Genomic DNA, 27,749 nt, shown 5'->3' with positions numbered 1-27,749 from the left:
AACATAAGGCAGATGTGAAGGACTTAACCCAAGAGATAGCGTTTACTGGGAACTGGTACAGAACTGCACAGTTAGTACCTTCTCATCTGTGCCATTCGTCCCATAGGTTATGTGTCTCTTATTTGTCTCATAGCTAATTCATGCCCCAAACAGGAATATAACTTCCCCAGGTCTATAGAGGAGCACCTTGCCGCAACACTAGCTTCCAGAAATCAAGAAATGCAAATCTGAATTTTCTGAGGAAAAATAACGCTAAGACTTAGACCACCAGCAGGGCTGTGACTGCCACAGCCCAGCAAGCTCCCCCTGAGAATGGGGATGTGTCTTCCTTTCAATGAGCAAGGCGCTGCACAGGCAATAACAGGATGCGCAAGCTGCACATTTACTCGTTTTGGAAAATTAGCTTCTAAGTCAATCCCATTACATCATGTTGTATAACTTGAATATTCACAGTACAATCTATTTTTTAAGTAGTTTTAAAATATCAAACAACAGATAACAACATGCAGGGGGCCCGGGAAGATTCAGATGTCTATCTCAGAAATGGTTTGAGATGAAAGCAGTCTGTGACTGGATGACTTGAACCTGGAATACATACCATGATTCTGTTCTCACTCATCCCACACTCTTTAGAATAGGATTAGAGACTGAAAACTCCCCATCTACTGTGTAACTACTTAGTAGATGTTTCATCCAGTGGCAATGAGGAAATGATGACTGTGTTCACAAAGGCCACATCTGAAATTTCACTTTAGACTGGTGCATGCCAAATTTTTAAACTAAGAAAGCTGCCAACTCCCCCTCCACTGACACAGCTAATTAGCATAAATTCCAGCACTGCACTGCAGGGTTCTGACCACTTGCCAGATTCAAACTAGTAAAACCCACATGCAAGCTAACCCATCTATCTATACAAAGTTCATTGGCTCATCAGAGACTCAAGTGTCTTGGAATTCAACTTGACTAAGCATATTTATTTCCAAGGTATGAATGGAAAGTTACCCTATAAAAATAAATTCTCAAACTCTGAGACTTAGTTAAAAAAAAAAAAAAAAGTCAAATGCTAAAGAGAGCCAACAACCCGCATCCCAAACCTAACAAATATCACAAGATGAGCACTTGTGATATGTGCCACTAAGAAAACACTGAAATATATAAGAATCAATCATCCTGGGGCCAGTGCTGTGGGTGCAGTGGGTTAAAGTCCCAGCCTGCAGTGCCAGCATCCCATACAGGCGCCGGTTTGAGTCCAGCTACTCCTCTTTCAAAGCAGCTCTCTACTGGGGCCGGGGAAAGCAGTGGAAGATGGCCCAAGTTCTTGGGCCCCTGCATTTGCGTGGGACCTGGAAGAAGCTCCTGGCTCCTGGCTTCGGATCAACTCAGCTCTGGCCATTGAAGTCATTTGGGGAATCAGCAGATGGAAGACCTCTCTCTCTCTGTCTGGCTCTACCACTCTATAACTCTGTCTTTCAAATAAATAAAATAAATCTTAAAAAAAAAAAAAAAAAAAGAATCACTCATCCTAAGACAGTCCAAAGTCATCAGCTTGTAAGTAGGAGGCATCATCTTCCAGTGGTCTTGAGGAGTATTTGCTAAGACCAATTAAGAAACATCCAATGGGCTGGCGCTAAACTTGGCTAATCCTCCGCCTGCAGCGCTGACACCCCGGGTTCTAGTCCCTGTTAGGGCACCGGTTCTGTCCCAGTTGCTCCTCTTCCAGTCCAGCTCCCTGCTGTGGCCCAGGAGTGCAGTGGAGGATGGCCCAAGTGCTTGGGCCCTGCACCCGCATGGAAGACCAGGAGGAAGCACCTGGCTCCTGGCTCCAGATTGGCGCAGCGTGCCGGCCGTAGCAGCCATTTGGGGGATGAACCAACGGCAAAAGGAAGACCTTTCTCTTTGTCTCTCTCTCACTGTTTAACTCTGCCTGTCCAAACAAAAAAAAAAAAAAAAGAAAAAAAAAAGAAACATCTGATAAGACAGGTATTTGGTGCAGAGATTAAGGTGCTTCCTGGGACATGTGCATCTCATATAAGTTTCTAAGATCGAATCCCAGCTCTGCTAGTGTACGCCCTGGGAGGCAGCAGGCAATGGCTTAGGTACTTGATCCCTGCCACTCATGTGGGAGATCTAGATTTGGTCTCCTGGCTTTAGCTCAGCCTACCCTCAGCCATTGTCCATTGTGCATATCTGGAGAGGAAACCATGGATGGAAGCTCTCTGTTTCTCACTTTATCTGCCTTTCAAATAAATAAAATAATAAATAAAATATCTATTTTTAAAGTATATTAAAGAATAAGCATTTCATATTAAAGAAAAAGAGTAAGTGCTTCTAGTACTAACACTAAATATGTCAGCACACCTTCTCTGAAAATAATACAAAATAATACAATCACTATTTTCAAAAAAAATTGTCTAGGTATTAATTATTTTGTAAGGCTTGGAGCAGCTGCAACTGAGAGCACCTACAAGAGAGGGGAGACGCCTTCCCCGCCTGTGTGCTGGCAGCTCCAACAGCAGACACAGTAAAGCACAGCAGAAGTCTGTGGCTAGCAGCCTGCACAGGTCATTAGTCCATCAGAACACTTGAGATCCTGGAGACGGCGTTCTCACTGCAGCTCAATTTTAACTGGAGAGGTTGCCCATTTTTCCTACCACTCCAAGAGGGCAGAAAGCACAACATCTAAATTTCAGGTAAGCATTTCTGAGCAATAATCAACTTGAACAATAGGACCACTGATTAATAGCAGGTGTTTTAGGTCAAATTGTATGAGAAGTTATTCCAGAAGAGCAAGTCTATATATAAACACAGACAAATACTATTTATAACAACACACGATATCCTTCATTTATAAAAATGCATCTCTTTAACCCTAACAAAGCTGACTTTTAAAGACTGATCAATTGATTTGAAAGGAAGAGCTATAGACAGAAGCACATGCACACATTCATACACACACACACACAGACACACACACACACATACACATACAGAGAGAGACAGAGAGAAAGAGAAAGATCTTCCACCCACTGGTTCACTCCCCAAATAGCTGTAATGGCCAGTGCTGGTCCAGGCCGGAGCCAGAAGCCAGGAGCTTCATCTCAGTCTTTCACATGGGTACAGAAACCCAAGCTTGTGGGCCATCTGCTGCTGCTTTCTCAGGTGCGTTAGCCTGGAGTTGCATCAGAAGTGGAGCAGTCGAGACTTAACCCAGTGCCCATGTGGGATGCAGCAGCTTTACCTTCTACACCACAACACCAGCCCCGACAAAGCCATTTTGACTTAAATTCCCATTCTTCAATTTTCATCCCTGTGATTCTTAGCAAGAAAGGAGACTTCCAACCAAGATGGGGAAAGAAAAGAAGGCAAGGCTCTTAGAAAATGTCATTAATTAGTGAAATCATCAAAATGCCTATAATTACATAAAATAACAATGCATATTTAAGTCCAGTAGAAAAAATGACTCTTAGACTTATATATTGTGAAGAAAGCAGCATGAAAACCACAACGGTCAACTCTTGAATTCCGTAGAATGTGTGTGTTTGATCCTTTCCAGGTATATGGGATAATTTTAATGTTGATAACAGGTAGAGAGGATGCCCCTAAGACCATCTTCACAAGCAAACTTTTCTTGGCCTTGCAAACCAACAGTTCTAAAAATCACCATCTGTCAATGTATTTGAGAAACTCAGACATATCCACAAGACACTTCAAAAACACTTTACAAAAACCAGCATCACCAAATAATTTTTAAAATTAATTACCAATGTTAATTGCAGTTTCTTGTTTGTCTCCTGTCAACACCCATATTTTAATTTCTGCCTTCAGCAGAGTTGCTATGGTTTCTGGCACCCCGGCCTGCAGGCGGTCTTCTATGGCTGTGGCTCCGAGTAACAGTAAATTCTAGATTGAAAAGCATCTTCAGTTAATGATGGGTTCATTCTGAAGAACAGCATTAACAACAGAACGCTGACAAAAGAAAGGCAATGCCAGTGTCCTGAAACAGTTATCTTACTTATTGTCTCCACAGGAACCCTGGGTCTGCAGATGACCAAGACATCTTAGCATGGGGCCTTTCTAAATGACCCGTGGGGTTCAGACCACTCCACCCACAGGGGCAGCCCAGCACCCATCATTGGTGTCATGGCACATGGGCTTGTTAGCATGGAACACACAGGCAGCAGAGCCTATGACACAATTTCCAGAGAACAGTAATCCCATGAGGTCACCCCTCTTGCTCAGCTAATGAGTCAAGCACTGTGCTATATTTAACACTGAGAACTGGTTCAGGAGGAAGGGACTTGTGAGTCTAGGAATTTAACGACCGGAGAAGAAAACACCCAAGCACCTTAACACTGAGGAGCTGCAGAGGGCTGCCCCTGGTCGTCCACTTCAAGACCCAGGATGGGTCAGCTCACGCTGAGAATGGGTGTGCATGTGTAGCTGCCCTGCACTCTGCCTGCTGGTCTGGGAGATTCCGGAGCCTCTGCACATGTGCCTCTTACCATGTAGTCCCCAGATGATGGGAAAACTCGGCTACCTCCTGAGCATCCACCCAAACCACACGGGCGTGCTACCTATTTAGTCACTCTTTCAAAATTATTCTGGAAGAAATTTTGTGTATTTCCAGTGTTTGGTGTAACCTTGTCTTCATGTTTGGGTGATAAAGTGTAGTCCACAGCACCCTGTGTATATAGCAAACCATATCATATATTGATGTGCAAATAAACTATAATCCAATCTAAAGATACTCTTGTAACCAAGCAACTGCATCTCAGCCTATCATAGGCACTGAACTTCCAGCCAATTAAAGGGCTAAGAGCTGCCAAAACAGTACCACATAAAGGAGACTCTGACAGCAGCCAATCAGCTTGTGTCTGCAGTCACTTCCTGTACCCTGGCTGTAAACAGAACCTGCACATGTGGTGAAGTGGGGCATTAAGAACCATCTTCCCTCAGGACTGCTGCTCTGTTCGAGACCCTTTCCTAGCTCAAGTAAATTTTGTTAAAAGTAACCTGACTCGGGGTCTTTTTCTCCTTAAATACCAATAAAGCAAGGATTAATGAAGGCTTAAATTCAGTTCTGCTCCTATTTAAATTCCACTGAAATGACTGAAGATAAAACTCAAATGAAAACTGAGAATAAAAAAGCAAAGGGGAATTAAAAAAAAAACAATAAAGGACTGGAAAAACTGAACAGGTGATGGTTTCAAAGTTATAGAAACTGAAAAATGGATGGCCAGTATTCGCTCACATGAAACAGAAAAATAGCTGAAACCCAGCGCCCAGATTTGGAGAAATCTAGTAACTAGAAAGCTTCTCAAAGCCATGGGTACACTCAAAGGGTAACAACAACAAATGAAAATGAAAGTCCACAACAGTAAGTAGCTATGATGGAGCTTAAATATCATTAGAATAAGTAAGTATGAAAATTCTTAGTGTGCATGATGTCTAACCAGCCTACAGCATTCTGGGTGCACATGTAACACAACATGGTACAAGAACCTCATGAAGCTTAATCTTAGGCAATCCCAGAAAGCCACTGGTGCTGTTCTGACGTGATATTTCTTCTGATATTATTAATGTTAGCTGAGAGTGAGTAGATCTTCCAGATAATCCATGAAAACTAAGTTCTTAAAGCAAAGAAAGAAATGATTTTAAACTAACGGTTCATTAAGATACAAAGAAGCAGGCCGGCGCCGCGGCTCACTAGGCTAATCCTCCGCCTAGCGGCGCCGGCACACCGGGTTCTAGTCCCGGTCGGGGCGCCAGATTCTGTCCTGGTTGCCCCTCTTCCAGGCCAGCCCTCTGCTGTGGCCAGGGAGTGCAGTGGAGGATGGCCCAAGTGCTTGGGCCCTGCACCCCATGGGAGACCAGGAAAAGCACCTGGTTCCTGGTTCCTGGCTCCTGCCATCGGATCAGCGCGGTGCGCCGGCCGCAGCAAGCCGGCCGTGGCGGCCATTGGAGGGTGAACCAACAGCAAAGGAAGACCTTTCTCTCTGTCTCTCTCTCTCACTGTCCACTCTGCCTGTCAAAAAAAAAAAAAAATACAAAGAAGCAGAGCATGACTCTATAGTGAATGATCTCCTGATCAAAGACTGCATTCAGAAGGTGGTTAAGTCCTCCGGGGAGCATGTAGAAGCCACATCCTGTGTGATTACCTTCTCAATGATCTCGTAACACTCTTCCAGCCGCTGGGCTCTGTCCTTCAGTATGGTACTGGCTTCCTGATAGACCTTCAGCCATTCTTCATAATCATTCTCAGAGAGATCAGCGTAAGCCACACATAGGGTCCGCAAGCCTGCAAAACAGCCACTAGTGAATGGGGACAAGCAGAGTGCTGACACCACCACCCCCGGGGGGGACATCCCGTGCTTCCCTTTTATATACGCATGCTCAAAAAATTAAAAGAAACCATCTGATTTTCGGGTCACCCGAACTTCAGCATTCACACATCTACACAGGGACATCTAAAAACAATTCTACTGAATTCTAATAGAAAAAATCTGTTCTGTGAATCCGAGCATAAACACGAACTCCTAAGAGTGAATTCAGCACAGCAGAGAGGCAGAGGTGCTGTGCAGGATCCATGGGCACAGGTGCAGCAAGCAGGAGTCAACAAATAGAACAGGCAGGAAATACGTTTCTAGAAAGCAGTAAAGAGCCGAGTGTGCTAGCACCTGAAAGACCCAGGCTTTGAAGCAGCCGTGCTCATGCATGTGTGTGTGTGTGTGTGTGTGTGTGTCAGTACACTTGCATATGTGTTCATGTGTAGCCCTAGGAATGTCCTATGGCAAGAAAGCAGCAGTCAGCATTTAAATGTGGGTTCAGCTATGATCACATTTTCTGGGGGCAATGTCTGACATCAGTGGTATGCAAAGCCTTGGTTGCTCACAATGGGCTCACTGAATTATTTCCAAAGTCATAGACAAGCCAGTGTCATAAAGACAACAAGTGAGGGGTCGGTGCCGTGGCTCACTAGGTTAATCCTCCGCCTGCGGCGCTGGCATCCCATATGGGCACCAGGTTCTAGTCCCGGTTGCTCCTCTTCCAGTCCAGCTCTCTGCTGTGGCCCAGGAAGGCAGTGGAGGATGGCCCAGGTGCTTGGGCCCCTGCACCCGCATGGGAGACCAGGAGGAAGCGCCTGGCTCCTGGCTTCGGATCGGCGCAGCACTGGCTGTAGCGGGCCATTTAGGGGGTGAACCAATGGAAGGAAGACTTTTCTCTCTGTCTGTCTCTCTCATTGTCTAACTCTATCTGTCAAATAAAAATTAAAAATAAAAAAAGACAACAAGTGAGGGACAGGGATTTAACCACATACTTTTTCTGAGAAAGCGAGTCCTCATGCTGTGAGTTACTCTGCCTTCCCTCTGTACTATCAGTAATGAGTCAGCACAGTCGCATACAAGTCACTGAGTTCAGACTTTGCCATGCACCTCATCACTGCCACAGGCACAGAATGTGGGAACGGGAGGGGGCTCGGGTAGGTACCTGAAGAATGTATTCCTACGAAACAAGCCATGTACGGCACAAAAAGGTCACGCCTATTCAGACCAGGACTCCTTATCCAAGCACCAGCCAAACACACTTGCAAGTTCAATTTCAATAGTCACAAGAAACATTTCCAAACTTCACTTACCTTCTGTGGCAAAATATTCCAGATGGCATAATGTTTCCTCCATGTATTTTGAGTCTTTTGAGAGTCTCTCAAAAATTACATTATCCTATAAAATAGGAAAACACTGTGACTGGTAATTCCTTAAGCAAATCTTCCAGAGGGATTGCTAATAATCAGGGCTTTGTTTGGTTAGTGTTTATCAAATGCGCATGAGAATACTTGAGTGGGCAAGTAGGAATAGAGTTCTTGGCTGGGTTCAGGCAGAAGCTTTGGAAAACAAATTGGGTACAAATGTGTCCAACAAAACCAACGCCTGGTATGTACTGTAAAACCCAAACAAAAACATGGTGGGGAGCCAGAGGAATAATCAGGGACTCTCAAGTCCCGATGATAACATCCAACCGAACTTGGAAAGCTCACACTCAAAATTTACAAGAGGCCTGTGTGCAAGTGGGAAAGGTAAAATGCATATCCTAACTAACTCAAGTACAACCCCGCCTGCTGATAGTGCAGTGGCTCTGAAGCAGAGGGTGCATGCGATGCTGAAGCCAGTTCTGCCAAGAGGCACACGGGTGAACGCAGCTCACTACCTGGTGGTGATCGCCATGTCTGACAAGCAGGACTGGGGGACTAGATGAAGCCTCCTCTTAGTTGATAACCAATCAGCTAGAAGGGGACTTCATAGAATCCATGGGAAAATGGAATTAAACACTAAATTTCAGCATAAGAAAACCTGGAAGTCCATGCATAGAATTTTCATAATGTGCATTTTTCCAAGAAGTTTTTGGAGACTTCTCATATACTATAAATCGCATTATTTCAGGACATTAGATTTTTTTTTAATGAAATCTAGTCTGGTTTAAGGGAGGTCATGTTTGAAGAGGATTAAATTCCATGAAAATAAAATATACTTTGCAGCATTTTCAGATTTACAGTGCTGTGCAGTCAGCCTTTCTCTCTCCAGCACCTCACATTGACCCTTTTTCATTCACTGTGGTACCCAGTGCACAATGGCAAATAAACAAATAGAAAGTTAAAAAAGAATACCATGTGAGTATATAACCCAGATGACCTCAATTTAAGCTGTTGTTTCTAAAAACACACAATTCTTTCATGGGTCCTGAAATAATTCTGTTAGAATTCCCATGCATTACTCATTATTAAAATCCCTAGTCAGAGTATACTCAAGTGAAACCACTCGTCTCTTCTGACAATTTGGTAAAGCTAAGATTTTCAACAAATCACTGATCCCCATGTAGGTTCATGTATTTGAAATGGTCTCATACAACAAGCTTAAATAATTCTGTCCCTCAATACACAGGACCATGAATTAACAGGATTTAGCTTTACAAGTACAACCCATAACCAGTAACACCTTTCCTTCAAGATAATACTTTTAGATTTGGTTACCAGGAGGAGAAGACGGAACAGAAAGGACACCAAGCAGAAGAGGCCACCCATGAACATGACCAAGGGACCTGCACCCTAGTTCTCTGTGACACGTAAAGAAACACACTAGAGAACCAATAGATGACGCTTCAGAAAGTTCAGGGAAAATATGTTAGAAAAGCCCATGCATGGATAGATCCCAAAGGTTTTTGCACCAAAACAGTTACCTTTTTCCACAAATGTCTGAAGTTCCCTCACAGATCAGAGTACAGGAAGATTATCACAAGCTTACACAAATCATCTTCCCAAAGTCACAACACAGCAAGGGAAACGTAGAATCAGAAACCATACTCCCAGGATTTCCGCAGCACACGGATCTGCTGTTTCTGAAACCACCCCTTGGCGACAAGCAAGCTTTCCACCAACCAGCTTTGCCACACAGTCTTGAACCCCCAGTATCTTGAGAGAACCTTACAGTGGACCCGCAAGAGCCTTCCACACTTGGACAAACGGTCAGAGGCTGCTACAGAACAAAGCAGCCCCAAGAACTCTCTGTAGCACTGGGCACTTTTCCGATACTCACAGCCCCTTTACAGTAGAGCCGAAGTTGTCCTGAAGGAGTTCGAACGATCACCGACATTCTTTTCCTGTCACTGCATGGGTTAAAAAAAAAATGTTGTCACTGTTTTTCCAGGGCTCACGTCTCATGACCGGAACACTAACCAAAACAAAAGGTGAAAGTCTTCAGAATGGCAAAGCTCCATTTTCCTTAGCTTTTCCCTCGAACACACAAAATCACAAATCCACTCTTCTAATTTCTATCAAACACACATCAACCTATTTCTTTCCCTGCCATAAAAATGCACTAGCACAGCTATTTGCAGTAGGAGGGACAGAATTTGAGCACTGCCATAGTACATCTAATTGACTCTGACAATACTCTCCAAATTCATCTCCATTTTATAGCTCAAAATATTAACCTGATTGCTAACAGCCCAGTAATTAGCCAAGTAGATTCAGAATCGCCTAAACGCCTCCTCATTGTGTGTAGTCTTCCTCTCTGCTCTCCTCACTGCAACACCTCCCTACTCACAGCTCACCTTCAACTGATGAGTTTCAATGACTCCCCAGTACCCATACATTCCTCTTCCTCTTTGCTCTGCACCCCTCTCTGCAGCCTCCCCTTGTACAACCCTCTCAGGCACGCAGGGCTTCAAGCACACAAGAATCTCCCTGCCCTCCTCTTCCTAAAGGCTGATCCACGCCTGTTGTTTCTGAAACCACCCCTTGGCGACAAGCAAGCTTTCCACCAACCAGCTTTGCCACGCAGTCTTGAATCCCCAGCATCTTGAGTGAACCTTACAGTGGGCCTGCAACACCCTTTTTTTTTTTTTTTTTTGACAGGCAGAGTGGACAGTGAGAGAGAGAGAGACAGAGAGAAAGGTCTTCCTTTGCTGTTGGTTCACCCTCCAATGGCCACCATGGCTGGCGCACTGCGGCCGGCACACCACGCTGATCCAAAGCCAGGAGCCAGGTGCTTATCCTGGTCTCCCATGGGGTGCAGGGCCCAAGCACTTGGGCCATCCTCCACTGCACTCCCTGGCCACAGCAGAGAGCTGGCCTGGAAGAGGGGCAACCGGGACAGAATCCAGCGCCCCGACCAGGACTAGAACCAGGTGTGCTGGCGCCGCAGGCGGAGGATTAGCCTACTGAGCTGCGGCGCCAGCTGCAAGAGCCTTTCACACATGGACAAACGGTCAGGCAAGAGATCATCCCCACTCTTACAGGGGACATTATCTATTTAGCGTCCTGGCCCGCAGTATTCTCTCTGACCTGGTTTTCCACTCTCTCTCAGCTGTCCAGCGGCTGGCTCTTCTTAGAAAAGTTAACCTGTGTTTCAGTTTCTCAATGGTTTCTCAATGTGTAAAGAAGGATTACCGCCAATGGCTTCAAAGGAGTATTTTTAACATTATGTGGTATCAGGAGAAAGGTGAGTCAATTGAAAAGAAATAGAACCAAAATTGTAACCACAAATTATCTGTCTACTCTTCTTCTCTTGTAACTTAAAAATAAATCCTTATGTCTTCACCCATTGTCACCTGTTTTTATGTAATTCTTTTCTCTCCCTTGTATGTCCATTAACTGCTGATCTTAGTTAATTCAACCCCAAAGCAGTTTCTAAGGGGGCATAAAAAAGGTTCAGAAATATGTCCAAAGCGTCCCTGTCCAAGACCCACAGGAACACTGTCTCCTACCCTGTAAGTGCTACTGTCCCCAACAATCCCCCATCTCTCCCACCTAAGACTTAATCCCAGGGGCATCCAACCCAACAAAATCAAGTTTGCAGTCCTCACACACCAGACTAGGGCTGGAAACTATTTCCTACAAAAGGATACAAATCTGACTTTCATCAAACAGCTTATAAGGCAGACAGAGCAAACAATTTGTGAATCATTTCACAAAAGTCATTGAAAATCCACTTTCAACAACAAGAAAGAATGCTTTTGTATTCTTGCTCCAGTATTGATAGTTTAACATTATAAAGAGGGAAGGAAATAAAACATTAAAATGTTTCCTTGTAATACACTCTGAATGGTACTGATATGGGGGAACAAAGAATCCAGCAAACATTCCGGGTCTTACATTAAAAAAACTGCACAGGGTAAGAATGAGTCCACATAAGTCCAAAACAACTGCCCGGCGTAGCCCAGGCCTCTGGTGGGACAAACTGAGGGACTCTGACATCATCTGTCGGTTTCTGACAGCTCCAGGGGAGTGTCAGATGGTGCAAGAGGCGTGACCTCACGGGACTTGGAAAACGCCAATGAAAACAGTGCCCTCATCACATACTCCAAACTACGCAGACACACATCTGCAGCTGCTGACGCAAGAACACCAGGCTCTGCAGAGCTTAAGAAAGAGGAGGACATGGACGTATAACATTTCTTTTGGAAACAAAAAAAAAAGAAAACCAACCTACTTCACCATCTCTAATGAGAGCCACAAATTCCAAGAAGAGGGTCTGTGCAGATCTATTTCCCGTGTTTAATACTGAAGGACTGACTGTATCTAATCATACCACACACTCATGCACTCTGATGAAGCTGTTAAATATACTGAAGTATTTTGTTTCAAGGGTAGAAAAGAGAAACATACCTAGAAAATTCCAGAACATTAAGGATTCCAAATGTCTGCTCTTGTCCCATCTAAAGGGAAAAAAAAAAAAAAAAGGTTCTCACCTGAGGTCCAAAGTATGAAAATCTCAAAGCAACTGTGTCAGGATCATCAACATGTACATCACACACACACACACCGTGCTTTTCATATGCTTTCAACATGGACTGTTCTGCCCAATTTGGTAGGGTCAGAGCTCCCTCTTCTGGTAGAAGTATCTCATTTTCCTTCAGGTACCTGGTGTCCTAGCAGTTGGTACAGACGCAAGCTATACAGGTCCATCAGAAACCCTGGAGCCATCTGTGCTTCTGAGTTCAGAATATGACATTTCAGAACAGTACATGCACAGATTACACATCATTATGTCCCCAGCACAGTCCAGTCTAACACACTGTGTTGCAACGTTTCCATTTTGTGCAGCAAAATATGGGAATCTCACACTGTGAATGTCATTTGCTGCCAAATGACTATTCCCCCAAACACAAGAAAAGACTTTAGGGACTCCACGGCCTTTGGATTTGCAGATATGGGATGATTATGAATCTCTACTGGTTTTAGGATGGGCAATCAAATGTCCTTTTTATCTGGGTTCTTTCAAATTATAAGGTCAATGTTCACCATGTTTTTTTAATATCAAAAATTCCAGATTGTGTGCTTGCCTTTTCTAATGTTTTAATCTAATCTGCAGGGGCCAGCACTGTGGGGCAGCGGGTTAACACCCTAGCCTGAAGCGCCAGCATCTGATATGGGCTCCAGTTCGAGACCCAGCTGCTCCACTTCCAATCCAGCTCTCTGCTATGGCCTGGGAAAGCAGTACAAGATGGCCTAAGTCTTTGGGCCCCTGCACCCGCGTGGGAAACCTGGAGGAAGCTCCTGGCTCCTGGCTTCGGTTCAGCGCAGCTCCAGCCATTGCAGCCAATTGGGGAGTGAACCAGTGGATGGAAGACCTCTCTCTCTCTCTCTCTCTCTCTTTCTCTCTCTCTCTCTGCCTCTCCTCTCCCTGTGTAACTCTGACTTTCAAATAAATAAATAAATCTTTTTTAAAAATCTAATCTGTACTCTATTTCCCCAATATATCACAGTGTAGAAAACTGGCACAGCAGGTTAAAGGCCTGGCCTGAAACACCGGCATCCCATATGGGCACCAGTTCTAGTCCCGGCTGCTCCTCTTCCAATCCAGCTCTCTGCTATGGCCTGGGAAAGCAGTAGAAGATGGCCCAAGTCCTTGGGCCCCTGCACCCACGTGGGAGACCCGGAAGAAGCTCATGGTTTCAGTTACGGCTATCTGAGGAGTGAACCAGCGGATGAAAGACCTCTCTCTGTGTCTCTACCTCTCACTGTAACTCTTTCAAATAAATAAAATAAATCTTTAAAAAGAAAACACAGTTTTCAGAGCCCAACGGATAGGAGTTTGGGTCCAGTTTCCGAATGACAAGACCTTAGGTTTCAGAAAAGTAATTAAACCTAATCAAATTACCGAGTTCCTGAGTGAATAATTATCATCTTCCCACCCACAACTTGCCACTGCCCTCTTTGCCTCCTAAAACCCAACTAATGATCCACCTGCCTGGGCCTGCCTCAGTCTGAACTCAACAGCTCTTCCTCCTGTGTCCCAGCAACCTGTTCAGGAAGGCCCTCACTGGTAAGGCCCCCACTGGTGAGGCCCCTAGCACCACTGCCCTACCTGCCAGGTGCCACCCCTCAGCACTGCTGCTACACGAGCCACTTCCACTGGTGACTGGTGCACTCAGCTGTCAGAGGAGCAGCAAGGACACTCCACGTAAACACCTGGTGGCCAATTTGAGAATCTGTGGTTTGATGATAGATATCCCAGTATTACTGGTTGAAGAGGAATGTTAAAATGATGATTACTTACAAGTGCTAACTACAGTGTGATCTTCCCTCACTCCCTGAAACAGGACTGCTGGCCTCTGACACTGTGAGGACAACACCAAAAGGCTTGCTAACTCCAAGCATTGACCTGGCATTGTGAGCAGTGCAGAAGTGGCTGTTCTCTCCTGCCACCGGCCGGTGCCAGCCACTCCACACCCTGCTCCCTGAACCTGAGCCTTGGGTGTCACTGCAGAGGAATGGAACACAGCAGCACCGAGCACTGGAAATCCCACCGCTAAGGTTAAAAGTTTCCTCCGACTGAAGGAAAAGACGACCTCGTTTTTCTGAAGCTCCTGTGAAGGAAATTTCTAGACTCGATCAGCACTTTGTTCAGCTTGTCATGACTGCACGTTTCCCAAAGCTAAATTTCCTCTGTTGACCGGAGTAAAGCAAAAAAAAAAAAAAAAAAAAATCAAAACAACAACAACAAAAAAAACCAGGATCTTATCTCTGTACTCCAGAAGAAAAGAAACTGAAAATGTCAAGAAATGGGCACTTTGTATAAGGTATGGTATTTTACAGGTTTTGCACATAAGGAAAAGTAAAAGCTGACAGGAATACTATCAAGTTATTACAGTCTTTGTAAGTGAACTTCAAATGTATTAAAGCATGCTGGGGATTCAAGGACCCATAAAGCCTTCCCCAAGTTAAGGACTGGGGAAAGGCAGGGGTCATGGGAGGCAGTGACCACCTTCAGGCGCATATCAATTCAGACAGTAAAATGCAGTCTTCTACATGGTAGTGACTGACTGCACAACAGCAGTGTCTTGCCAGTCCTAACAACCACTTCCCCCTGCTTCGTCAACTCAGGAATCCCTGTGTATAGGCTGAGCATCCCTAATCTGTAATGTCCCTAAATCCAAAACTTTTTAGCACCAAGCTGATGCCACAAGTGGAATTCTATGCCTGACTTCATATGACAAGTTGCAGTCACAACACAGGAGCACTAAAAATAGTATATAAAATGACCTTCAGTCTATGTATATAGAAGGTACATGTGAAACAGATGAATCACATGTTTAGATTTTGGTCTCATTCTGAAGATACCTCATTATGTAGATGCAAATATTCCAACATCCACAAAAATCCAAGACCTGAGACACTTCTAGTCCCAGGCACCGCAAGTGAGAGGTGTTCAACCTATGTAAGTTTTTCCCTATCACTAAATTCACCCTTCTGGCCAGTGGGAAAGAAACTCAAAGAAGCATCAGAAAACATGTAACCCCTTGACTTCAGGGTGAGGAGGGTGACCCTAAGACAGAAAGAAGAGAGTTGAAGCTGTAACTCCTCTCTCCCAGCTAACAAGACTGAAGTCCAGCAGGCCGTGAGGGCTCCCTGTGCAAGAAGGGGCAGCTGCAGAGGTCACAGAGCGATGCAGACCTTCCCCTCAGAGATGAGAGGGCTATGAGGCTGCTTTCCCAACTTCCATAGAGCAAAGAGAAGGCCTACAAAGCTCTTTGCTACCAAGGATTTGCCATCAGCATACGGAAGGCCTGTGGGAAAGCCACTGGCAGAGGGAACCACCACTACCATATGAAAGAGCAGGTGTGAGCTAAGAGGATCCTTCTTACATGGGCCTTCCAACGGGTCTGTTTTTCCACAAAAAGAAAAACTGAAGCTCGGCGACCACGCTGGCAGCCGTGGTGGTTCACACACGTGCTGGTTCACACACGTGACCGGGGTGCAGGGGGCGCGTCCCTTACCGCCTCGATGATGACGGAGTAGGGCGTCCTGGCCGTGAAGACGAAGCCCAGCTTTCTGGCTCCCTTCACCAGCGCAGCTTCATCTGTCAACAAGGAGGCAGGGAAACGCTGACTCAGCCACTGCACTGCGAGAGGCCTGGCATCACGACACAGGAGTGGGGTACACACGTGGGGTACACAGCACTCGCTCTTTCTATCTCCAAGGGCCTGAGACGAGCGTGTCTCCTGGGCCGGAGGACCCAGGGCTCAAGGTGACTCACCGGGACAGCAACAATTCACACTCCCACTGCTCTCACTTAGGATCAACTTCTCTCTGATTAACCTTTCTAATGTCCCCAGGGGCAAGGCCAGGTCTTAGTCACAGGACTGGGGGCTTCACAGCACCAGGGAGTGAGTAGATAGAGACCCTGCTCCCAGACACAGTCGCCCAGCAGTTGGAAAATCCAGGAGGCATGAGAGTGAGCAGACACCAATGCTGGGAGCTCTGGATAGCACCGTAGCTTCTGCAGGCATTGCAATGCTACCTGAGAAGTCAGAGGGGCCCAACACCTGCTGCCTATGGCTTTAGCATCTGTCGCTGCAACCTGCAAATGGTGTGAAGCCAGAGGAAGAGACAGGGGCTCCCACAAGGCAGCCCGCACCACCCCTTCTCCCACCCATATCTGCAGACACCGGAGTCTCCAAGGAAGGGGCCAGCAGTGTACACCTGGCGAGAGCCCTCACCTGGGGAAGAGGCCTGGTAGATGATGTTATCGCCATCCTTCTCGGGGACCACAGTGTGGCACACCGCCAGCAGGGTGAGGAACTCTTGAATGCAAGGGGCTGTGGGCTGCAAACAGGAGACCGAGTTAGCCTTTCAGTTACAATCCTGTGACTGCACCAGCACTAAAGTGCCTGCAATCAGTTACTTCTAATCCACTGATGGGCTCCTCTTGCCGTTCCAACAGTTGGACTCCACCTGACCCCCACCTATCCCACCTCTTTGGTTTTTCTTCAGTTCCTCAAACAAGGCACATCCTTCCCAGTGCCCCCCCACCGCAACCCTGACCTGCTCACAGCAGGCCCTCTGCCTCCTCACTCATCCCCTGGTCTTCAGGGCCACAGCTGCTTCACCCGAGAAGCCCATCATCCAGCTTCTCTTGGAATGTGGCTCCTGCACACTGGTCCATGCAGTCAGGGAACACCCAGGAAGAGGCCTTGCTTCCCAAACTCTCAAGGGCTTCCTCCCCACTCTAGATCCAGGTGGGTGAGCTCACGGGTCCTGGCTCATGGGTGCACCCCCATCCCAGCAAAGAGAAGGTGCTGCCCCCATCATTAACCAGACAGTCCCATGCGGGCCTAGTCTTTCTGGCTACAGTATGGTGTTTATTCCATACCATGTCTGATCTTTAACTTTATAATCTCTGCATATGTGTGAAGCAGTGGGTATCCCTCACCCCTTACTATTAAAAACCAGCAAAAACCCAAGTTGCCCTAAATATGTTTTAATCAATTTCTCCCATCTCCCCTGAAAAAAAATTCCATAATTTTAATTGAGATCAGACCACATTTACAGTTAGTGGGGAAATGACCCCTCAATACTATTTTCCCATCTAAGAGTATAACATCTCACCATTCACTAAAGGCTTCTAAACACAGGACCTGGCATCCACCTTACTAAGTTTTGTATTTGCTTAAAAATACTTGAGTGACTTATGCATGCGAAACATTGTGTTCAACAAAATTTTTGGGAGTCCATGGCTCTGGACCAGGATCCTGCATACTACACTGACAGAACAAACCAAAGCAGAGTTGAGTAACTGAGCTCTGATTGAGCACAGGATGTGCTGTGGCCAACTAACGACTCAAGCTGTAACCAATCAACTAGTTCAGCTGTAGTTGATTGGCTGTCGATTAACGAACATGTAGCCAGTTAGTCTTTAATGTGTCCTGCCTACACTTCTCTGGAAAGGATGGCCAGCTCTGTTGTTAGCTGGAGTTCTTAGACCCTGCTCTGGTTTGGGGGCTGCCTGATTCTCAAATGGTTTTCTTGCTTTGCTTGGTTTGTTTGCTTTTTCTCGGACAGCCTACTAAGTTTAATTGCTCAGATAAATTTTCCTTTTTTAAAAAATGTATTTTTAAATTTATTTTTATTTTTAGAAAGGAAGATTGAAGGGGGAGAGAGAGAGAATCTGCCAAGAATCTAACCACTTCACCAAATTCCTGCCCCTAAAGAATTTTTTAATAACCATATGAGGCATTTTATTTTTGCTTTTAATATAATGAATGCAATTTGACTTCCATTGTATTTTAATGGTTTATTGTTGGAATGAAAGTAAAAACATTGCTCTTAATAGCTCTCAGAGTTTCAACTGACTCTTCTGGGTTTTCAAGGCCAAAAACTACATCCTTCCTTATGGTGGATACACTTGCTCAGCTGCACCTGTCTGCACGGGCTGCCACTTCAAGCATGATATGCGGGTAGGTTTCGTGAAGCAACAGGTTAAGCCATTCCTTGCTCTGCTTCCATCTAGCTTCCCAACACCTGGGAAGACAGCGGATGATGGCCCAATTACTTGGGTCCCTATCACCCACATGGGAGACTTGAATAGAAATCTTAGCTTCTGAGTTACTAACTTGAATGGCAGGCCAGACAAAAATAATGAAGATTTGAAAAAAAAAATGACTAAAACAAAATTACTCTGCCTTTGGCCATCTACCTAACTTAGTATTCTATAATAAATCAGGGGAGAGATAAAATTAATCTGAAGCCTAAGGATTAGATGTTTCTATGTATGGGTGTATATATTTGTAGCTACAGAATGTGTGTACATATTTCTTTTTCTAAGATTTTAATTATGATAAAATACATATGTAATATTTTTCATCTTATGCATTTGTTAAGTGTTCTATTCAGTGGTATAAAATACACTCACAATGCTGTACACCCATCACCACTAACTAAATCCAAAACTTTTCATCATCCCCAAATTCTGTTAAACATGAATTCTCCTTGCCGTACCCCTTAGTTACTTCTATTCTGTTTTCTGTCTCTATGATATCTGTATAATACACACAGACATATACATAGACACAGACATATGAATTTTTCTGGAAGACTCAAGCTCAAAATTCCAAGGCATAATGATTTGAAAGAAAGTTACCTCTTACTCCTTGGCAAATCTTTGGGAATTTATCCCACAAAGTCACTGCTTAGCAATGTAATCAAGGGATTGCATGAACTGTCCTTTGAAATTTTCCATAGGTTGATTCTTTGACTAAGAGCCAAATTCCATCCTGGCTATCAGCCCACAAAAAGCTAAAGCAGTTCTAAAGGACTAGAGAGACAGCAATGATGACCCAGGAAAAAAGAAAATTCTGTAGCAGATGGATGCACTCCTTTGGGAGGAAAGCAAATGCTTTCTTGGGTCAAATGCTTTAATTTTAGTCAATGGTCCCAAGATAATTTAGACATGAATATAGCCACAGCCTAAAACCCTCAAACAAACCTTCCCTCTACCCCACCATATTTTAACAAAATGAACAAGTGATCTAATAGGGCCTATACTTCACAGCTTACATACACTGAGTACATTTCATCCAACCCCACATCTTCACAAACCAAATGGTTAGAACCCCTGCCCTACCATCTATAGTGGACTTGGTTGTGAATTATTAAAGGGCTTAGTTAACGAAGTAGCCTGGATCAAGATGACCTCAGTGGGGCTGGAACTGTGGTGGAGTGAGTAAAGCCACCACCTGCAGTGTTGCATCCCATATGGGCACCAGGTTCGATTCCTGGCTGCTCCAGTTCTGATCCAGCTCTCTGCTATGGCCTGGAAAAGCAACAGAAGATGGTCCAAGTCCTTGGGCCCCTGAACCCACATGGGAGCCATGGAAGAAGCTTCTGGCTCCTGGCTCCTTGGCCCAGCTCCAGCCATTGTGGCTATTTTGGGGAGTGAACCAGCAGATGGAAGACTCTCTCTCTCTCTCTCTCTCTGCCTCTCTGTAACTCTGCCTTTCAAATAAATAAATAAACTTTAAAAAAATGACCTCAGAAAGCTTCAAGGATACAAGAAATTTTAAAAAATACCACACACAGGCCAATAGGCTTTTACTTAAAAATAGAAAATGAACTTTCACAGCCCTGTTACACTTTGGGTGCATGCAGATGGATAAAGTTCCCCTATGTCTTGATGCTCATGAGAATATCCCCAGGTCAGGGACACATGGGCCACATGCGCCCCTCTGCCCACTGGCCTTTCCACTAACATAAAAGGAAATTTGGCTCAGGAGGGTGGAAAGGGAGGAGTGCAAGAAGGAAGAGGGTGGATCCCTACTTCTATAACCAGGGGGGTTCTTCCTAAAATGCCTGCCCTTCCCTGTGGCCACAGAGGTGACAGCAAGAAGTGGTGTTTAGGGGAGAGCACCTCAACCCTGCTCAGCCCCCACAGAAACACGCGCAGAGAACAGGCTTGGGAAGAGCACGAGAGGGATGCAGCCCAGCACTCACCACACAAGGCACTTTGCAGAGAGCACCTGTGAGAGTCTTCACTGAGCGAGGTTTGGAAAGATCTAACAGACTGGACAAATGCTGATTATCCTGATCTGATCCTAAACCCAATGTGTGCATGTATCAAAGCAGAACACTGTCCCTTACATTTGTAAAAGTAGTCTGTGTTAATTAAAAACAAACAAAAAGCAGGGAAAAGTGCACCCGCAGCTATCCGATGTCTTAGAAGAAAATTCTGGACTCACGTGGTGATCTTCAATGTTCTTCAACAGCCGGGGGTCATTAAAGTCACAGGAATCACTAGGGGCAGGTGGTATACGACTGAAAAATAGAATATAGAATACTTACATGGTTAAAAGTTCCTATCTTATAGACCTGGTGAAAATCTGCTTCAAAAGCCGGCGCCGTGGCTCAATAGGCTAATCCTCCACCTTGCGGCGCCGGCACACCGGGTTCTAGTCCCGGTCGGGGCGCCGGATTCTGTCCCGGTTGCCCCTCTTCCAGGCCAGCCCTCTGCTATGGCCAGGGAGTGCAGTGGAGGATGGCCCAGGTGCTTGGGCCCTGCACCCCATGGGAGACCAGGAAAAAGCACCTGGATCCTGGCTCCTGCCATCGGATCAGCGCGGTGCGCCGGCTGCAGCGGCGGCCATTGGAGGGTGAACCAACGGCAAAGGAAGACCTTTCTCTCTCTGTCTCTCTCTCTGTCCACTCTGCCTATCAAAAATAAAAAAAAAAAAAATCTGCTTCAAGAAGAATCATACCTAAAAGGCCTACTAAACTATATTATTCTTATTTTTTAGTTATTATGTATTTGAGAGACAGAGAAAGAATGAGCTCCTGTCTGCTGGCTCACTCTGCAAATGCTCACAACAACTAGGGGAGATCAGAGCTTTGAGCCAAGAGCTGTATCCTGGTCTTCTACACAAGCAGCGCGGCGGGAGCCCAGCTACATGAGCCATCCCTGCTGCCTCCCAGGGTCTGTATTAGCAGGAAGCTGAAGTCAGAAGCCGGAACCAGGAATTGAACCCAGGTACTCAAGGTGGAAATGCAAGTGTCCTAACCAGTGGCTTAACTGCTAAGGGCAAAACACCTATCCCTATATTTAAAATTAAAGATGTAGGATAATCTATATTATTTCAAGTTTAAAATGCAAATCCTTAACCCTATTATAAATCAATGTTTTGTAAGTGATAACAAGTAACAACATAATTACAAGGAGAAGCAACAAAGGCCAAAGATCAATATCATGACTTTGTCATTTTGTTTGGTCCTTGTGTAACTTCTACCAAGGAAAACTTCCAATACTGTCTGCTCAAAGTCAGTAAAGTAAGAAGGATCACTGCATTTTATCTGTGCACTCATTTGTAGCTGGACATCATATAGGAGAGAGAGAAAGCAGCAAAAAATTACAAGAAAGGGAGTGGGTGTTTGGTCCAGCAGTTAGGACACCTGCATCCCACTTCAGAGTGCCTGGGTTTGCTCTGCCTCTGGTTCCTGACTCCAGCTCCCTGCCAGTGCACACCCTGGAGGACAGCAGTGAGGGCTCAGGTAGTCCGCCCTGCCAACCGCATGGGAGACCCGGACTGAGTTCCTGGGTCTTGCCTCTGACTCCATGCCAGCCGTGCTGTTGTGGGTACTTGGGGAATGAATCAGCAGATGGGAGTGCTCAAACTATCTATCTATCTATCTATCTATCTATCTATCTATCTCTATATCTATATCTCCCTCATAAATAAATGGTTTAAAAATATAATTATAGAGAAGGCAACTTTATATGCTGGCTGCATACTACCACACTGAATTAAATGTGAAGGGCTGGAGTTGGCACTGTGGCACAGTAGATTAATCCTCCAGCATCCCTTATGGGCGCTGGTTCTAGTCTTGGCTGCTCCTCTTCCAATCCAGCTCTCTGCTATGGCCTGGGAAAGCAGTGGAAGATGGCCCAAGTCCTTGGGCCGCTGTACATGCATGGGAGACCCAGAAGAAACTCCTGGCTCCTGGCTTCAGATCAGCTCAGCTCCGGCCATTGCAGCCATCTAGGGAGCAAACCAGCAGATGGAAGACCTCTCTCTCTGTCTTTACCTCTCTCTCTAACTCTTTCTTTCAAATAAATAAAATAAAGGTTAAAAAAAATTTCACAAAAGGTGAGATTTTCCTCCACCACAGCAGGAAATTTAACAATGTCTACAATTTTTAAAATCAGCCTTGACATACTATGTGAAACACAGGGATAAAAATATAAGTCACAAAGTCTACGGTGGCTGCTTCAGAAAAATGGAAGCATGGAACCCAGCGCAGGTGACTGCTGCTAAAAGCGTTGAAGCACAGTCTTTCCAAAGCACGTTTGTGTTCAAATCTTATCCTGATTCTCTTTCAAAATAATACATATGCAACTTTAATTTATATAAAAAACATTTAGGTGAGAAATGTCTCCAGGAAATTATTCTGAAGTCCTTTCCGCTAATGCATCAAGAAGCACCAGAAGTTTCTTACCAGAAGTCATCAGAGGACGGCTCTCTCGCCAGCTCCGGGAAATGACTGCGGAGAGAACAGAGAGGTCGCAGAGTGCAATCAAACACCAGCAAGAGACATAATGACAGGCAGCCTGGGATCTCCAGGTCAATACTGGCAGAAACAAACAAGTTTTCACTGTTTGTAAAGTTTCCTTTAGGATCTGTTAAATTTTAAACATATTCAGCAGTGACTACCTATGGAAGATATCGGACTAGTTAAAAATAAACTATCTGATTAGAAGAAGACAGGTGGGACTTTCAGCAAATAATACATACACTCACCCATAGGTTACTCCAGCAATGCTGCACTTCTTGAAGTTCATGATATTGCATGTAAGAGTTCCAGTCTTGTCAGAAAATAGGTATTTTACCTAAATCAAGGAAGAAAATGAGTATACATCAGAATGTAGTAAGATGCAAAGACCAATTAAATGAAGTATTTCCTTCTGTCTTTTTCAAAATCTGTATTAAATTTCTTTTTTTTTTCTTTTTTCTTTTTTTTTTTTTGACAGGCAGAGTGAACAGTGAGAGAGAGAGAGACAGAGAGAAAGGTCTTCCTTTTGCCGTTGGTTCACCCTCCAATGGCCGCCGCACCGCGCTGATCCGATGGCAGGAGCCAGGTACTTCTCCTGGTCTCCCATGCGGGTGCAGGGCCCAAGCACTTGGGCCATCCTCCACTGCACTCCCTGGCCACAGCAGAGAGCTGGCTTGGAAGAGGGGCAACTGGGACAGAATCTGGCACCCCGACCGGGACTAGAACCCGGTGTGCCGGCGCCGCAAGGCAGAGGATTAGCCTAGTGAGCTGCGGCGCCGGCCAAATCTGTATTAAATTTGAACAAATAGATTGCTTTAAAGCAAGCACATCAATGACAAAAAATGCACCTGAGGCTGAGACCACTTACCAGTCTATTTCCATAACTAATTCTTAGTCCAATTGCACAGACATATGCAAAGGAAGCTTCAGTCATGGCCCTCATATCGAGTCTGTAAGTTCTGAGTAATAAGTTCTGTCATGAGACATCTCAATGCTACACAACATTACTCACGATACTGCCTGGTCTCATACAATGTGCATTCTTTTCAAGTCTTGACCTCCAATGCAGGCATTTTGCCTAGAGGTTAAGACACCCATCAGAGTGCCTGGGTTCAATTCCAAGCTATGGCTCCTGACCCCAGCTTCCTGCTAACGCAGATTATGGGAAGCAGAGGGGATGGCTCAAGTGACTGGGTTCCTGCCACCTCTGTGGGAGACCTGGATGAAGCCCCTGGCCAAGCCCTGACCATTGTGACCATTTGGAGAGTGAACAGTAGATGGAAGGTCAGTCTGTCTGTCTCCCTGTCTGTCTCTGTCTCTTTCTGATTCTTTCAAATAAAATAAACAAATCTTAAAAAACAAAAGAAAGAAATCCAGTCAATAGGGGCCAGTGTTGTGCCATAGCAGGTAAAGCCACCACCTGTGAAACCAGCATCCCATAACAGCACTGGCCTGTGTCTTCTTGGCTGCTCCACTTGCAATCCAGCCCTCTGCTAATGGCCTGGAAAGCAGTGGAAGATGCCCCAAGCACTTGGGCCCCTTCCACTCACATAGGGCACCCAGATGAAGCTCCTAGCTCCTGCTTGCAGCTTGACCCAGCACTGGGCATTAGGACCACTAGTGAGTGAAGCAGCTGATGGAAAATCTCTCTCTCTCTCTCTCTCTCTCTCTCTCTCTCTCTCTCTCACTGCCCTCCCTCTCTCTGTAACTCTGACTTTCAACTAAATGAATAAATCTTTAACAACAACGAAGAAGTCACAATCTTTAATTATAACGCATTTAGAATATGCTGTTCCTTGTAGTAATTTCAATGTAAGATGAAGACATAATGCAAAGTATAACTCAGTGAAGTGGAGTTGTGAGGGTGAAAGTGAAAAGAATATTCCAGGTCCCTGGAATATTCCAGAAAGAAAATCTGGAACATGTGAGAGACACTGGTCCTTCAGACTAGCCCCCACATGTTTTGTGGGGTTACTCAACATCTGTATACCACAACCATTGTTTTTCCTGTCATTTGCCCCAGATAAACAAATCAGACCCCATAACCACATTCATGGAGAACTATTTTTGCCAAATCCCCTATGGTTTTTCTGCTGGCACTCATCTCCCTTCATGCCAGTGTCAAATTACCAAAGTTCCCGAAGAGGATCTCACCTGCCCAAGCTCTTCATTAAGGTTTGAGGTCCTGGCCATTGCAGGAGTGTCATTTCCTAGATAATACATATCTGTGTCCTGGGATGGACAGAGAGAGTAAGAAGTTTAGAAAACACATGTACCAGCCATCCACTCCAATTAATACCGAAGAGGTAGCTTAAGACTAATTTTAATGTAAAGCTAATCTTTAAATTTGGAGTGACAATACAGCAGCTATTGGGATCAAGATGTGAAGTAACTCATGACTCAGCCTGGTTAGTAACCTGTTCAGAGGATTGCTGTGAAGATTGAACAAAAATGCATATAAAAGCACGTTCTCTGCAAATTGCTGAAGACCATGCTAAAGGCCATAGCAGTTCCTTAGAACTGCAACCCTTGCTGCACAACTGAATCCAAGTTTACTGTCATGGTGAACTTTGATATTTCATGAATGCTACAATGAACAGCCAAGAGGCATTTTGTTCAGCATTGACAAAACTTAAAATGCATCAGCAGCAATTACAACCAGAAGACAAGTACCTGCTAAGCATTCTACCTCCATCATCTCAATCTTCACACCAACCCTTGAATAGGTACATTATCCTCCCCACTTCTCAGAGACACACTCATCGACATCCTTTCTCAGCTCTCTGGCCAGCTTAACCCAGGACCCAAACACAAATGACCTCCACCAGTGCTCTCCTGAAAGCCCAATTCAATGACAAAACCCTGATGAGAAAACAGGGGTCCACATTTCCCAGGCACTCAACTTTTAATCCCAACTTTAGAACTACTCACCCAATTTATAAAGAGGGCTTGTGTGTATTTCACAACCTCAAGGGTCACCAACAGACTGATGGGAATGAGGTTGTTGTACAAAATGATGAACGTCAACAGATTGTATCCAAAGTTGTCCGAACTCGCGTCTGTGGAAGAAAACCAGGAGGCCTACAGCTTCAGTTACAGTCCCCACTCAGCTCTTCTACTTGCTTATTTTGGAAATTTTCTAAAATATCTTCACGACAATATTCAAATTAAATGAACTAAAAGACATCTGAGGTAAAAGAGTTGTAGTAGAGCACCTGCTACGTGTGAGTAACTGTGAATACAAAGGTCCCTGCTAACAAACAGCTGGCTGCTCCTCAAACATTAGGCAAGGAGACAGGGCAGAGGCAGCCACGTGCCCAGATGTGATCACACAGCAGCACACAGCCACTGAAGTGGAGTTTTTAGGGCACTGCATGAACCAAGTGAGGAGAGTTGGTTTGTTTTTTTTTTTTAATAGAAAAGCAAGGTCACTAGAGATCATCCAGAAAAACAGACGTTTGAGTCAGATTTGATGAACAGAGAAAACACAGGCAACACACAAGAATACAGAGAAGAGGACAGGCCTTTAAAGAGGGAGGAGGAAGAAGGGTAGGAGTATGCATGGGAGGGAGGTGGGGGGAAGAAGCATCATGTTCCCAAAGCTTTATATATTAAATGCATGAAGTTTTATTCCTTAAACAAAATCAATCATAAAAACAATAAATAAGTAAATTTTTAAATGGTTGTAAAGAACACCTACAACTCAGGTACGAGTGTCTTGGGCACTCCAAAAGGCTGGCAAGATGTAATGAAGTCTGAGCAAGGGAAGCAGGCGATGAGGGAGAGGCACACAAGAAGGCCTGGGCTGACTTACTACAGACAACAACAAAAAGGAAAGTCTTGATGGAACAAGAGCCCAAGCACTGAAGTCCAAAGTAGGGGCAGGATCAGCCTGGACAGGAAGAGAAGCCAGGAGAGGCAAAGAGGGAGAGGGTACATCAGAGAAGAGGGTCTTGCCTTGATAGCCAGGATATATTGACATCAGGAAAAAGGTTATCTTCTTACCTTGGCAAGAGGCAGGGGAGGCCATAGCAGGCCAAGGGATTGACTAGTATCAAGGATAGACTGAAGACCACGAAAGCATAGGACTGGAGACTGGGGATTTGTAGTTGGAAGCCTTCCCCAAGGCTATGGGGTCACATGATGCAGTCTGGTTCAGATTTGGAGTTCTGGAGAATGGTAGTGATGGAAAGACAGGTTGCTGAGAAGTAAGAAGGCAAGCAGGTGCAAGCCGGCCAGAAGTTTCACTTTCCTCCATTCTTCCATGTTTTTACTCATTACACTACAGCTTCCAAGTTTCCTGCTGCTGTCTTTTCTTCCTAATGTAAGCTTTTGCTATCTTGCTCTTCTGAAGAATCAAGGAGTTTCTAAATAGGATCATTATCCCAACAACTACAAATGTTCCTGAGGTACATCTGTTTAAAAGAAGATCTGTCTGTGAATTAAAATCTTATATTAAGAGGTTAAAACTTTGTAATTTTGAACACAGGCCACAGTAGCTTCATATCATTCAATATAATGTCAAAAAGTAGGGCACATTCAGGGAAAACCCAAAACCAAGGCTAAAGAAACACTGGAAACTTCTGATCCAAACCAGGAGATGAGAGAGGCCCATAAAGAAAGAAAAGAGAATCTTAGCCCCATGTAAAAAGGATCAGCCAAGCAATAATAATGAAGAGGAAGGGAGCAAGGGCCGAATCTGAGAGGAACTGAGAGGGCTCCAAAAGTGAAATGCAAAGGTGAACTCAGAGGGCCACAACCAGAGCTACCCCAACTACACCATAAGGACGGAAAGACTACGCATGGCACACAAAGGCCATTCCTCCTCGGTAAACTGTGCAGCTAGCACTGGAGTTTGGCATCACCTGAGCACTTTAGAAGGCATCTGCTTCCACAAAGCCTCCCCTACACTGAGTTGGTGTCAGCGCTATATATT

At 45.0% G+C, this 27,749-nt stretch overlaps 1 protein-coding gene across 12 annotated transcripts in view; it reads right to left on the bottom strand.

Annotated features, from left to right (window-relative positions):
• The window catches only part of ATP8A2 (ATPase phospholipid transporting 8A2), a 729,626-nt gene that overhangs the window by 461,832 nt on the left and 240,045 nt on the right, over positions 1–27,749 (bottom strand). For 11 of the 12 annotated variants that reach the window (XR_011378928.1, XM_070049167.1, XM_051850719.2 and 8 more), the window contains 12 exons: positions 25,745–25,872; positions 24,968–25,045; positions 23,062–23,150; positions 22,760–22,804; positions 20,512–20,587; positions 16,498–16,603; positions 15,775–15,857; positions 12,161–12,210; positions 9,588–9,657; positions 7,637–7,721; positions 6,159–6,298; positions 3,762–3,900 (listed from right to left, as the gene is read on the bottom strand). Coding sequence is in view for 11 of the 12 variants with exons in the window: in XM_070049167.1 (XP_069905268.1) it covers positions 3,762–3,900; positions 6,159–6,298; positions 7,637–7,721; positions 9,588–9,657; positions 12,161–12,210; positions 15,775–15,857; positions 16,498–16,603; positions 20,512–20,587; positions 22,760–22,804; positions 23,062–23,150; positions 24,968–25,045; positions 25,745–25,872 (1,089 nt within the window). In the remaining variant the exon portion in view is untranslated. The remainder of the gene's footprint in view (positions 1–3,761; positions 3,901–6,158; positions 6,299–7,636; positions 7,722–9,587; positions 9,658–12,160; positions 12,211–15,774; positions 15,858–16,497; positions 16,604–20,511; positions 20,588–22,759; positions 22,805–23,061; positions 23,151–24,967; positions 25,046–25,744; positions 25,873–27,749) is intronic. The other variant, XM_070049166.1, reaches the window with a different exon arrangement.

Source organism: Oryctolagus cuniculus, chromosome 9 (assembly GCF_964237555.1).
Source record: "Oryctolagus cuniculus chromosome 9, mOryCun1.1, whole genome shotgun sequence".
NCBI classification, from domain to species: Eukaryota; Metazoa; Chordata; class Mammalia; order Lagomorpha; family Leporidae; genus Oryctolagus; species Oryctolagus cuniculus.
Note: the sequence above shows the minus strand (reverse complement) of the source record. Positions and strands in the feature narration are given on the sequence as shown.